Source organism: Moschus berezovskii, chromosome 2 (assembly GCF_049115385.1).
Source record: "Moschus berezovskii isolate FMDL1 chromosome 2, NW_MosBer_1.0, whole genome shotgun sequence".
Lineage (NCBI taxonomy): Eukaryota > Metazoa > Chordata > Mammalia > Artiodactyla > Moschidae > Moschus > Moschus berezovskii.
In genome coordinates, this window is record NC_142461.1 from 81,257,005 (window position 1) to 81,270,411 (window position 13,407).

The 13,407-nt window shown below is 35.2% G+C and overlaps 1 protein-coding gene across 1 annotated transcript in view; it reads right to left on the minus strand.

Moving 5' to 3' along the window:
* The window catches only part of LRP1B (LDL receptor related protein 1B), a 2,241,805-nt gene that overhangs the window by 303,235 nt on the left and 1,925,163 nt on the right, over positions 1–13,407 (minus strand). The window contains exons 57-59 of the mRNA XM_088842364.1: positions 9,107–9,192; positions 1,635–1,757; positions 48–229 (exon numbers count right to left, since the gene is read on the minus strand). Of these exons, the coding sequence (XP_088698490.1) occupies positions 48–229; positions 1,635–1,757; positions 9,107–9,192 (391 nt within the window). The remainder of the gene's footprint in view (positions 1–47; positions 230–1,634; positions 1,758–9,106; positions 9,193–13,407) is intronic.

Below are 13,407 nucleotides of genomic sequence, written 5' to 3' on the forward strand. Positions count from 1 at the left end.
ATAATTCACAGTCTTAAGCTTTAAGATTTTCAATGTTTGTTACAAACCCAGCACGAGGATCTAAAGACAGGTCCCTGGGAAACTTCAGCCTTTTGCTAACAAGTATAGTAGGGTATAAGCCATTGAGTTTGGATACTTCAATGATCCTTTTTTCTGTGTCAGACCAATAGAGGTTTTTTCCAATCCAATCGACAGCAAGTGCATTGGGGACAGCTGTGTTATGCACTACCTAACAAAATAAGAATTTAAAAAGTTAACATTTTAAATGCCTAGAATAAGAACTAAGCAATAGAGATACATAATTGTTTTAAACATTGAAATGGAATTTAGATAAGCACAACATATAGAACTGTTTACCTAATAAAATTACTAACTTGTTTGTGAGATTACTCAATATGTAATCAGGCCCCTAGAAATTCCATAAAGGTTTAATGAAAGAAACACCAAAACAGAAAGTAGGCTGGATGGCTACACAGTTGTTTATTACATTTTCATCACAGTTTACTTATTCTCTCAAAATTTGGGGCAAAAATTCCATTACAGGTAGAGGCACACACATACTAGCACAAAAAATGATTGATATTATCTATTAATACAGGTTCTGGGGGAGATGTCAATTAAATCAACACTCCCCCAACTGTCCTTGCCCTACTTAAACTACCTATTACAAAGAAAGAAAGAATATAAGCAAAAACACACATTAAATATTTAACCTAACCAAAGGGAAGTCGAAATGTATTCATTCAACAGTTGTGTTCAATTGCAACCTATATCAAATATAATAAGGATATAGGCTTTGTATGTGCAAATATGCTGTATATAAAAAAACAATAACATTTATTCTGAATTATGCAACCTACTGATTATTTTGGTATTATATGTGTGTATATATATATAAGTATATATATATAGTTTCGAGATTTCATTAATATTTTCAAAATTAATTGTTTCCACCAAAGCTTTCTATACAATATTATAATGGCTTCAAAATTTTTTTAATTTTTTGTAATTGAAGGGTTCAATCTACTTGAATTTGAATTTCTTTTAATACATTTTACTACATATATACCATGCAAATGATTTTATTTTAAAACCCAAATTAACATAGAAATGGTGTCAAGTAGAGTAGTTCATATCTAGAATGTGACTTGTGTTTAATTTTGATGCTGTCTACTCAAAGCATTCATGATTTTACACAAATATATTCAACTATTTCCTTCTATAGCAAAATGATAGGGCTATAATTTCAATCTACATCCTAATAATTATTTTTTTCAATTACAAATTCTCTAACTAAAAATTTTCTTTCATATAAACCAACACAATTAAATCTCAGGCACTAATCATTCAAGCTGAAAGTATTCATCACATTTTATATGGTTGTGAATATAAGTTTTCAGATTTTATTCACTCAATTAGATTTTTATCTTATAGCAATTGTGTTACAATGAAACATGGATAAGAATCTCCAATTTCATATTTAAAGTATATATCAACTTACACTGTACAAATGTGAAATTCTAACCAACCTAATACATTCTGAGTCATGTCATTACCATCAAATAACATTTTCTATTCAATTTAACCATACCAATACAATATTGAATTATCTCATCATTGTAATATCTAGGTACCTTAATATCACTTCCATTTAAACACATTCTATTTATGCGACTGCCATTGGGTCGACTGGAATCAATCCAATAAATAAATTCTTCTCTGTAATCAAAGTCTATACCAATAACATTGTTTAATCCCTAAAAATAAAAAAGAATATAGTTGAATAATAGCTAACAGAAATTTTCTTACAACATTTTAGGAATTCATAAGAATCAATATTTCCCTTTGAATCTAAATAGTTACAGTTTTACAATAAAAAACGTCTGTGACAAATTCTTATTAAAAGCATCATATATTTACATTTTCTCTCTATATCATACATGTAAGATGTTGCATAGTTTATTTGAGCATATTTCCAAATAGGAAAAATATTGGAGTGTTTAAAGAAAGCAGTTTAAGTAAATAGTAAATAATATGGGAAAAATTTATTTTAGAGAGATAAAGGAAAAGATTTTCATTTTAGGTTAATATTAATTTGATGGTATTATGAGTATACATCAATCCCCAATAATTTAAGATGAGCTTTTGATAGATATCTGATGAAAGTCAGAAAAGATTTAAAAAGTTTACCTTTCCTAACAGCCTTTGGTTCAACAACATACTAACATTGTTTTTCTCATGCTTCAAGCAGCTTGTTAGGCAATACAGTGTCATATTCAAATTTAAAAGTTAAAACTTTAGTGAATATTTAACCAAAGAGGAACTTGGTTACATCCTTTTATTCCACATGGTAGAAATGTAAGGAAATCCTTCCTTTCAGACTCACAGTTAGTCCATTTTTTAGCAGGTAACAAAATTGAACGTGAATTCAGCTGATGGATTTTTGGATAACACAGCTCCTTTGGCCATTTCACTGTTTGTTGATTTGAGGATGTTCACTAGGATCTGAGAATCTTCTCAGCTGTTGAGTGTTCAAATGATTGCCCAGGGGTTGGTTAATTCTGACCTATTGTTAAGGCTCATAGATTTACCATTCTAATGGGCTAACAAAACTTGAATCAAGATTGCAATTGTGTTAACGCACTTTGAGGGTTGAATATTATTTTATTAATATATAAACTCTTATATATTAAAAATAATTGACATCATAGACACTTGGCAAAGCATCAGAGATATTTGCCATATCTTAATATCTGCTGTGAGATTTTTACATCAATATTTACTCTGAAGTTGTCATTAAAGTCACAAATTGGTTTAGGGGTTGCTTATAAGTACTTATTGGAGAAGGAAATGGCTAAGGTCTATGGGGTCGCACAGAGTCGGACACGACTGAAGCGACTTAGCAGCAGTAGCAGCAGTATGAGTACTTATAATCCTATTAGTAAGGATTAGCATCTCCAAGGCAATTGTTTTTTGTTGTTGTTGTTTTGTTTTGTTTCCTTGTGGTTTGCTTTGATTTGGTTTGGGAAAGGACGTGTGCTCAGTTGCTCACTGTATCCAACTCTTTACGACCCCATGGACAGTAACCCATTAGGTTCCTCTGTTCACAGGATTACTCTGGCAAGAGTACTGGAGTTGGTTGCCATTTCCTCCTCCAGGGGATCTGCCTGACCAGCGATTGAACCTGCATCTCCTGCGAATCTTGAATTGGCAGGTGGATTCCCACTTGAGCCACTTGGGAAGTCCTTGGGGAAGGGTGGTTAATTCTGAAATCTGAGTTCAGTTTCCACATCTATTCTCAAAATTCAGAATTTTATAATAACACTGCACCAAAGATACACGCTTTTTTTTTTTTTTTTATAAAACTCTGGCCAAGGCTAAATTTTTGCTATTCAGATTTTACTTCTTTCCGGTGACCTCCAAGACTAAAAATGGCCTATGTATGGAACTCAGAGCAGGTTCTGGCAAAAACTGATTTGTTTCTTCTCATAGCCAGGCTAAATTCTCAGGGTGATGGTGTTGAAAATCATAGGCTCAAATCTTATGCTTTCATTCACCTTAAAAGAAATCTTTTTCTTCAGTTCCATATTATAAAGTTAACTAAATAGCCTAACCCTGCTATGTCAAGATGAATAAATACAAATATACTTCTTTCAGATGGCATCACTAATCAAGAATAATGATTATAAATGCTAAAAAAAATGCAACTAGCATTCAGTCTCAGATTCAAAAGTTTCATTAAATATTCATTTGCACACTAAAATTTGGAGGACTCCCTAACTAAATACACATAAGCATTCAACCTAAGAAGTTATCTATGCAAAATCAGTCAAGATTCTAAAACTTAAACTGAATATATTCCAAGTTCTGTAGAGTGCTTAATAAATTCAATAGTAGTCTATGATCTTCTTTCTGTTCAAAAGCATTTTTCATTGAAAGAATAAGGTATGGGTTAGAGTTCTGTGATGAACTGGCTATGCAGATACTGTCATGTATGGACGTGAGAGTTGGACTGTGAAGAAAGCTGATTGCCGAAGAATTGATGCTTTTGAACTGTGGTGCTGGACAAGACTCTTGAGAGTCCCTTGGACTGCAAGGAGATCCAACCAGTCCATTCTAAAGATCAATCCTGGGTGTTCATTGGAAGGACTGATGCTAATGCTGAAACTCCAATACTTCGGCCACCTCATGCGATGAATTGACTCACTGGAAAAGAGTCTGATGCTGGGAGGGATTGGGGGTGGAAGGAGACGGGGATGAAAGAGAATGAGATGGCTGGATGGCATCACCGACTTGATGGACATGAGTTTGAGTGAACTCTGGGAGTTGGTGATGGACAGGGAGGCCTGGCGTGCTGTGATTCATGGGGTCGCAACTGAACTGAACTGAACTGAAGAAAGATATAGACAGAAACTTGTTTCTCACTTTAGCAAAGATTTACCCACAATCTCCAGTCTTGACAGAATTACCCTATTCCATTCTTTAAAATAATTAATTTAGATAATGAAAATCCAGTTCCAAATTTAGCAAGTCAACTATAATAAATTAAATCCATGGATGCAGAGGAATTGAAGCTTAGAATTCTGACATAGCTATCAAGACAAACTAGTTATTTTCCTATAGCTTTACTCTTAATCTCTACAAAAAAAAACAGTGCAAAACTCTTTTTGCAGAATCATATGCAAGGAACATTAAAACAGCAAAGGGCATGGTCAAAATAATGTCAAAAACCTAGAGTCATCTCAGTGGTTTCAGAGCTGAAACTTGATTTCATCAAAATCCTACTTGCTTCTTTTATTTCTGTGGTGGAAGATTTGCACCCTTTGATTCAAGATGATTAATTGAGAAAATTATGTTTTGTTTCTTTATACAATTTTACTGGAATGAAAGGCACTGATAGAATTGAATTGGATAACATACTGGAAAGCTACTTGATTAATTTTCATTTCTAAAATCCATGTACCTTTTATAAATATGTTGTATGAATTTAAGTTATAGCTATCTTAGCTACAACTATATATTAGAATATATAGGATAAGAATGTTCTACTAGTTGTTATTATTTTATGCTATAAAGCTTCATGAGATTGCTACTAATACAATAAATTTAAGGTATTACAGTAAAATTTAAGGTATTAGAGTAATTATTCTTCTTAATTAACTATGCAGAAAATTTCCAAATAATTAAGGCAAGGATGCTGTCTTTTCATTTATTTTGACTGGGAGAAAATGTGGAGAGACAATTACTGATATTTTCTACTTCTGTCTACATATGTAGAAAAATCTTTGAGGAAAAAAAATGGTTTTTACTCCCTAGAACTCCTTGAAACTTTCTATAATGCTATGATGAAATTGTGGTTAAAAGCAAATTTCCTAACAAAAATGGTATATTTCAAGCAACCCACAGTCAAAACTTTAAAGCCTGTCTTTAATTTCTTGGGTCATTACATCCTTAGTGGTCACCACTAACAAATGCTCTCCAAAGACACAGGTGTCCAGGTTCCTCATGGACTTCTTTATCTTCCTCATACCCTCTTCATTTCCATAAACTACACTAATTGTCTGAAATTCATACCGTCTTAAGTACTAGTGATTCAGTTCAGTTCAGTTCAGTTGCTCAGTCGTGTCTGACTTTTTGGATCCCATGAACTGCAACACGCCAGGCCTCCCTTCCAGCAATAATTTCTGGAGCCTACCCAAACCCATGTCCATTGAGTCGGTGATGCCATCTAACCATCTCTCCTCTGTTGTCCACTTCTCCTCCTGCCCTCAATCTTTCCCAGCACCAGGGTCTTTTCAAATGAGTCAGCTCTTTGCATCAAGTTTCAGCTTCAACATCAGTCCCTCCAGTGAACACCCAGGACTGATCTCCTTTAGGATGGATTGGTTGGATCTCCTTGCTGTCCAAGGTACTCTCAAGAGTCTTCTCCAACACCACAGTGCAAAAGCATCAATTCTTCTGCACTCAGCTTTCCATACATGACCACTGGAAAAACCATAACCTTGACTAGATGGACCTTGGTTGGCAAAGTAATGTCTCTGCTTTTTAAGATGCTATCTAGGTTGGTCATAACTTTCCTTCCAAGGAGTAAGCATCTTTTAATTTCATGGCTGCAATCACCATCTGCAGTGATTTTGGAGCCCAGAAAAATAAAGTCTGCCACTATTTCCACTGTCTCCCCATCTATTTGCCATGAAGTAATGGGACTGGATGCCATGATCTTAGTTTTCTGAATGCTGAGCTTTAAGCCAACTTTTTCACTCTCCTCTTTCACTTTCATCAAGAGGCTCTACTTTTTCATTTTCTGCCATAAGGGTGGTGTCATATGCATATCTGAGGTTATTGATATTTCTCCCCGCAATCCTGATTCCAGCTTGTGCTTCATGCAGCCCAGTGTTTCTCATGATGTACTCTGCATATAAGTTAAATAAGCAGGGTGACAATATACAGGCTTGTTCCATGTCCAGTTCGAACTGTTGCTTCCTGACCTGCATACAGGTTTCTCAAGAGGTGGGTCAAGTGGTCTGTTATTCCCATCTCTTTCAGAATTTTCCACAGTTTATTGTGATCCACACAGTCAAAACTTAGGCATAGTCAATAAAGCAGAAATAGATATTTTTCTGGAACTCTCTTCCTTTTTCGATGATCCAGCAGATGTTGGCAATTTGATCTCTGGTTGGCAACAGTCTAATATTATATCACCAGTAAGTTAGACACTAAAGGAATGTGTGCATTAAAATGGTTTGGTTGTACAAGATGGATGTAGATAATGCAGAGAGAAAAAATCATTTTGCTCCATTAAGAACAATCTCTGATAACATATTAGCCAAAATATGAAAGATTAAAAAAATAGCAGCAGAAATGTCTTGAGTAACAGGGTTGGAAAATAAAGCAAGGTGTTGCCACTGAAGCTCTTTTACAGTTCTTTCATGATGACAATAAATACTTTTACTGTATTAGTTAAATCTGTGGTTTTCATCTAAGCTTATAAATAGAGTATTCCTAAAAGAGGACTTTTCTCCCTTTGAAAGAGAGTCTAAAAAGAGGAAATGTTGAAAACAAGCAAGAATACTGTAAACAGAAAATATAAACATCTCAGTACAAGAGACCTGTCAATTCCAGAGACAATACAAGAAATTCAATAGCTTGCACACCTAACTTTGAAGGTATAGAAATGCTTACAGAGGGTATCGGATATATTCTTAAGATAAAAAGATAATTTTTAATATTTTGTAAGTTTGATATAAGCTTAAAATATTATGGTAGCTCAACGGTAAAAATCCAACTGCAATGAGGGTTTGATTCCTGGGTTAGGAAGATAGCCTGGAGGAGGGCATGGCAACCCACTCCAGTATTCTTGCCTGGAGAATCCCACGGACAGAAGAGCCTGGCAGGCTCCAGTTCATAGAGTCACAAAGAGTGGGACATAACTGAAGTGACTGAGCATGCAGAAGAAATAATTTAAATAATGTAGGAAACATTGGGGAAATAAAACATTTCCAGTTTAAACCAGTTATATAAACAATACCTATGGGTATTACTCATCTCTTAAATAAATGGTATCTAATTCTTATATTTTAAATAATTTTGGTTTTTATAAAGGACACAAAAATATTATATATTTTACCCAATCTCTTAAGGTGCAGAATTAGAGACAAGAAGCAGTGCAATACAGTGGATACTGGTGGCATCCTCCAAACTCAAGAGCAAGAGTCTAAAACTCACAGACATTCCTGAATAAGACAAGTATACATGTAAGCACACGGGAAGTTTGAGGACACTGGTGAATTGAGAGCATGGGTTTCATATCAAAGTGGCAGCTGCCACCCACCTGGGATTGTGCCCGTTCAGGGATGTGAACCCAGCAATGCTACACCATCTTATATTTTTGTGAATAGCCAGAAATCTGGATTTTCATGTGAAAATTTCATTTTCAATCTGTGACTTAGAGAGAAGCTGGCAAATCCAACTCTTTTTGGAATAGCCAATATCACACTTGCTAACAAATATTTGCACTTAAAGTAAGACTACATTCCTAAGCAGTATGGATGAAACTCTAACAATAGGAATGGAGGCACCCATGAGAGAGCGAAAAAGATATATTTAGTTAAGCATTCTTTATGTTGTTGAAAAATCCATACATGAACGCCCTTTAACATCTAATGCCTCATGCAGACATAAACATACTATGAGAACGTGAAACATCCTTATTTTTGGCACACTTGTTCTAGACAGTGCTATCACATAATCATGTCACTACTGCACATTTTGGGGCAGACAAGCTTGCATCAGGACAGATACAAGCCGAATCATTCCAAAGAAGCTAATTTTCCTGACAATTAAAGATAGGCTAAAATTAACTATGATTTCTCTAGCCCATGTAATAATCAGTCTAGTTTAATGATTTGATTTTATGCTATTTTCACTGTAGATTGAGAGGGGAAAAAAAAGTTTGAGGTAAGCAACTCACATTTCTATTCTGTCATAAGTGAAAACCATTCCTTTTCATCTCAAATAGTATATATAAACACTGACCATAGAACTTAAACATCAAAATAGATCAGCAGTTCAGATTCTCGAAGTAGAAGGGTTGAGGGATGACCATGGTAAGGCTAAATATATGCATCTCATAACCTTTAAACCATGACTGGATTACAGTCATACTTTTGCTCCTTTTCTAATTCCAAATTTTAAAGGCTAGGGATCATCAATCCCATGCTATTCCTTAGTTCTATGTACAGAAAATTAAAGTTCTATAAAAGATGTTTATTTTTAAATCTCAAGGATGGGGGTGAGGGGCAATTTGGTTAACGCACAAAATACCTTAAAAAACAATTTTATACCTTCTCTAGCTATCCTTAAGATAGTGTTTTAGATATTTTAAGATTTTTTTTCCTTGCATTAATTATATTTTGCATCTTATCCTTTCATTGATATGGTGTGATATTACAAGTTGGAGGACCCGGACAATTCAAACCAAACAAAGTTTATGGTAATCTTATAGGCATACTTGCTTCAAAAGTTCTAATTATGAGGTATTGCTACAGCTCTAATTATATCTGGAGTGACCATATTAAATATTAGAATTATCATGGAAATGTCATACCTGTTTTAAAAGTGTGTAGTTGGAGCCATCAGTGCTAATTTTCCGTATCTCATGATGATCAGCAAGAATTAGAAAAGGCTCTTCATCTAAATACCAAGACAAAAAGCATGTTAGAATTTTAGTAGTTTTGGTTTTCAACCCGGCTTAGTTTCAGTTTAGTCACTCTAGCAGTGCAACTTCAAATGAAGTGCCCTCTGTAAATTAATGGTTAAAAAATTCATACTGAGCACCTCTGCTGATAATAATATGAAAAAAAAGCAGATACCTGTGCAGTACAGAAAATCTAGACAATTCCAAATCTCTCTCTTTCCCTCAAGTTTCTTGAATATTAAATTATCTAATTTATTTGAAATTAGTGGAAAATATCTACTGCTAAAATCTTGCTTTTTGTTTTTCTTTTTAAATTGGAATACAGTTGATTTACAATGCTGTCTTAGTTTCAGGTGGCTTGTGACTAGCAAAGTGAATCAGTTATATATATACATATATCCATTTTTTAAAAAGATTCTTTACCCATATAGATCAATACAGAATATTGAGTAGAGCTTCCTGTGCTATACAGTAGGTCCCTATTAGTTATCTGTTTTTTAATACAGTAGTGTGTATATATTCAGACCTAATTTCTCATATGATACAAATGAACTTAGTGACAAAACAGAAATAGAGGCCTAAATGTAGAAAACAAACCTATGGTTACTGGGGGAAAGGGGTCATGAGGGGGGAAAAATCTTACTTTTAAATGAAATTCTGAAAAGTATAATCTTCACCTTAGAAATCTATAGTACAGCTAAACATTCCTACTACTGAAAAGTGACAGTGAACGTCACTCAGTTGCATCCGACTTTTCCATGGACTACACAGTCCAGATGGAATTCTGTAGGCCAGAATAAATCTGAAAATTCTTTCCTGATAATCATATAACTGGCTTATGCTATCAGAATAACTTCCAAGAGTTTCACTGCCTACATGAACTTTTCCCATGTGCCAGGGGCTTCTTTTAAGTAGGAGTCTATATCCTTATTTGTTCAACATGCTTTAATATTTGTTCTAGAATCTGCATTCAGATGCTTATATCTTTCCTTTTCTCCTTTGTTTTTGCTTCTCTTCTTTTCACAGCTATTTGTAAGGCCTCTTCAGACAGCCATTTTGCTTGTTTGCATTTCTTTTCCATGGGGATGGTCTTGGTCCCTGTCTCCTGTACAATGTCACGAACCTCCGTCCAGAGTTCATCAGGCACTCTATCTATCAGATCTAGTCCCTTAAATCTATTTCTCACTTCCACTGTATAATCATAAGGGATTTGATTTAGGTCATATCTGAATGGTCTAGTGGTTTTCCCTACTTTCTTCCATTTCAGTCTGAATTTGGCAATAAGGAGTTCATGATCTGAGCCACAGTCAGCTCCTGGTCTTGTTTTTGCTAACTGTATAGAGCTTCTCCATCTTTGGCTGCAAAGAATATAATCAATCTGATTTCAGTGTTGACCATCTGGTGATGTCCATGTGTAGAGGCTTCTCTTGTGTTGTTGGAAGAGGGTGTTTGCTATGACCAGTGCATTCTCTTGGCGAAACTCTATTAACCTTTTCCCTGCTTCATTCCGTGCTCCAAGGCCAAATTTGCCTGTTATTCTAGGTGTTTCTTGACTTCCTACTTTTGCATTCCAGTCCGCTATAATGAAAAGGACATCTTTTTTGGGTACTAGTTCTAAAAGGTCTTGTAGGTCTTCATAGAACTGTTTAACTTTGGCATTACTGGTTGGGGTATAGGCTTGGATTACTGTTATATTGAATGGTTTGCCTTGGAAACGAACAGAAATCATTCTGTCGTTTTTAAGATTGCATCCAAGTACTGCATTTCGGACTCTTTTGTTGACCATGATGGCTACTCCATTTCTTCTAAGGGATTCCTGCCCACAGTAGTAGATATAATGGTCATCTGAGTTAAATTCACCCATTTCAGTCCAGACTTTATTAAAAAGCAGAGACCTTACTTTGCCAACAAAGGTCTGTCTAGTCAAGGCTATGATTTTTCCAGTGGTCATGTATGGATGTGAGAGTTAGACTGTGAAGAAAGCTGAGTGCGGAAGAATTGATGCTCTTGAACTGTGGTGCTGGAGAATACTCTCGAGAGTTCCTTGGACTGCAGGGAGATCCAACCAGTCCATTCTAGAGGAGATCAATCCTAGGTGTTCATTGGAAGGACTGATGCTAAAGCTGAAGCTCCAATACTTTGGCCACCTCAAGCAACGAGTTGACTCACTGGAAAAGACTTTGATGCTGGGAGGGATTGGGGGCGGGAGGAGAAGGGAACAACAGATAATGAGATGGCTGGATAGTATCACCGACTCGATGGACATGAGTTTGAGTGAACTCTGGGAGTTGGTGATGGACAGGGAGGCCTGGCATGCTGTGATTTATGGGGTTGCAAAGAGTCGGACATGACTGAGCGACTGAACTGAACTGAACTGTTCTAGAATCTAGGAAATGTAATAATCTAACCATGATTCATATATATAAATATAAAACCCTTTTTAAACATCTTTGCTTCTAAGATGCTTTATATGCTTAGTTTCCTGGTAAGCAAATTTAATGTCAGCATATATTAGAAAAAACAATGAAAAAGGTAATCACTTCAGTTTTATGAGGACTTTATTATGAATCATTCTTGTTATAGTCATTTTCCTATTAATTTCTGTTCAAATGTATTACTTTCCTTTTATTCTTTAGTTTTACAGTATTTCCATATATATATATATATAAAATATATATAGGGCACTATACTATATGTCAGGGATCGGAAATATATGTCACAGATACTGGACGTCACCTTCTACAGGTAATGGCAGCACCTCTACTCATTCCAGTCTTTCTGTTGAGGTTAAATTGAGACTAAAAAACGTAATCAGAAGAGTTGGCTCTTAAGTTAAAGGTGTTTTGCCATCCCATCAATAAAAACACAAAATTAAGACATTATGTTTTACCACAACACTTAGGCAGTTCTGTTCTTTACAACTTAAATATAAGACCTGAAATCTTGAAACTCCTAGAGGAAAACAGAAAAATCTTTACACTGGGCCTTGCAATGATTTTTTGCCTATGACACTAAAAATACAAGCAACAAAAGCAAAAGTCATCAAATGGGACTACATCAAACAAAAAAGTTTCTGCAAAGCAAAAGGAACAATCAACATAATGAAAAGACAACCTATGGAATAAGGGAAAATACTTGCAAATTATATATCTGAAAAGAGGTTAATAGAAAAAAAAAACCTCAAACATATCCATAACAAAAAATAAACAATCTGATTTAAAAACGGGCAGAGGAACTGAACAGATATTTTTCCAAAGAAGACATACAGATGGCCAAAAGGCACAAGAAAAGGGCTCAACAGCGCTAATCATCAGGGAAATGTAAATCAAGACCAGAGATAAACATCACCTCACACCTGTTGGAATGTCATCAAAATGACAAGAGGTAAGTGTTGGCAGAGACTGAAGAAAAGATAAGCCTTGTATTTTATTGGTTGGAATGTAAATTGGTGTAACCACTACAGAAAACAGGCTTGCCTAGTGGCTCTTCACTATAGAATCTGCATGTAACGCAGGAGACCTGGGTTTGATCTCTGGGTTGGGAAGGGAATGGCAACCCAGTATTCTTGCCCTGAGAATTCCATGGACAGAGGAGCCTGACAGGCTACAGTCCATGGGGTCTCAAAGAGTTGGACACGATGGAGTGACTAACACACCCAACAGAAGACAATATGAAGTTTGCTCAAAAAATTAATAATAGAACTACCATCCAGCAATCTTATTTCTGGTTACATTTCCACAGGAAGTGAAAACAGGATGTCAAAGATATATCTGCACTCCCATATTTATTATTCATTATTCACAATAACCAAGTCATGGAAAAAACCTAAGTGTCCATCAACAGATAAATGGAATCTATTCAGCTGTGAGAAGCAATAAAATCATGCCCTGTCATTTGAGACAACATGGATGGTGCTTGAATTGTTAAGTAAAACAAATCAGACAGCAAAAGACAGATACTCAATGATATCACTTATATATGGAATCTAAAAATGCCAAACTCATAGAAAAAAAGAGTAGAATGGTAATTACTAAGGTTTGAAGGGTGGAGAAAATGAGAATATGTTGTTAAAGAATACAAACTTTCAGTTAGAAGATAAATAAGTTCTGGGGGTCTGATGCATCATATTATGATCACAGATAACAACACTGTACTATATATTTGAAAGTTGCTAAGGCCTGAAATTTGCTAAGATCCCAAATGTTCTAACC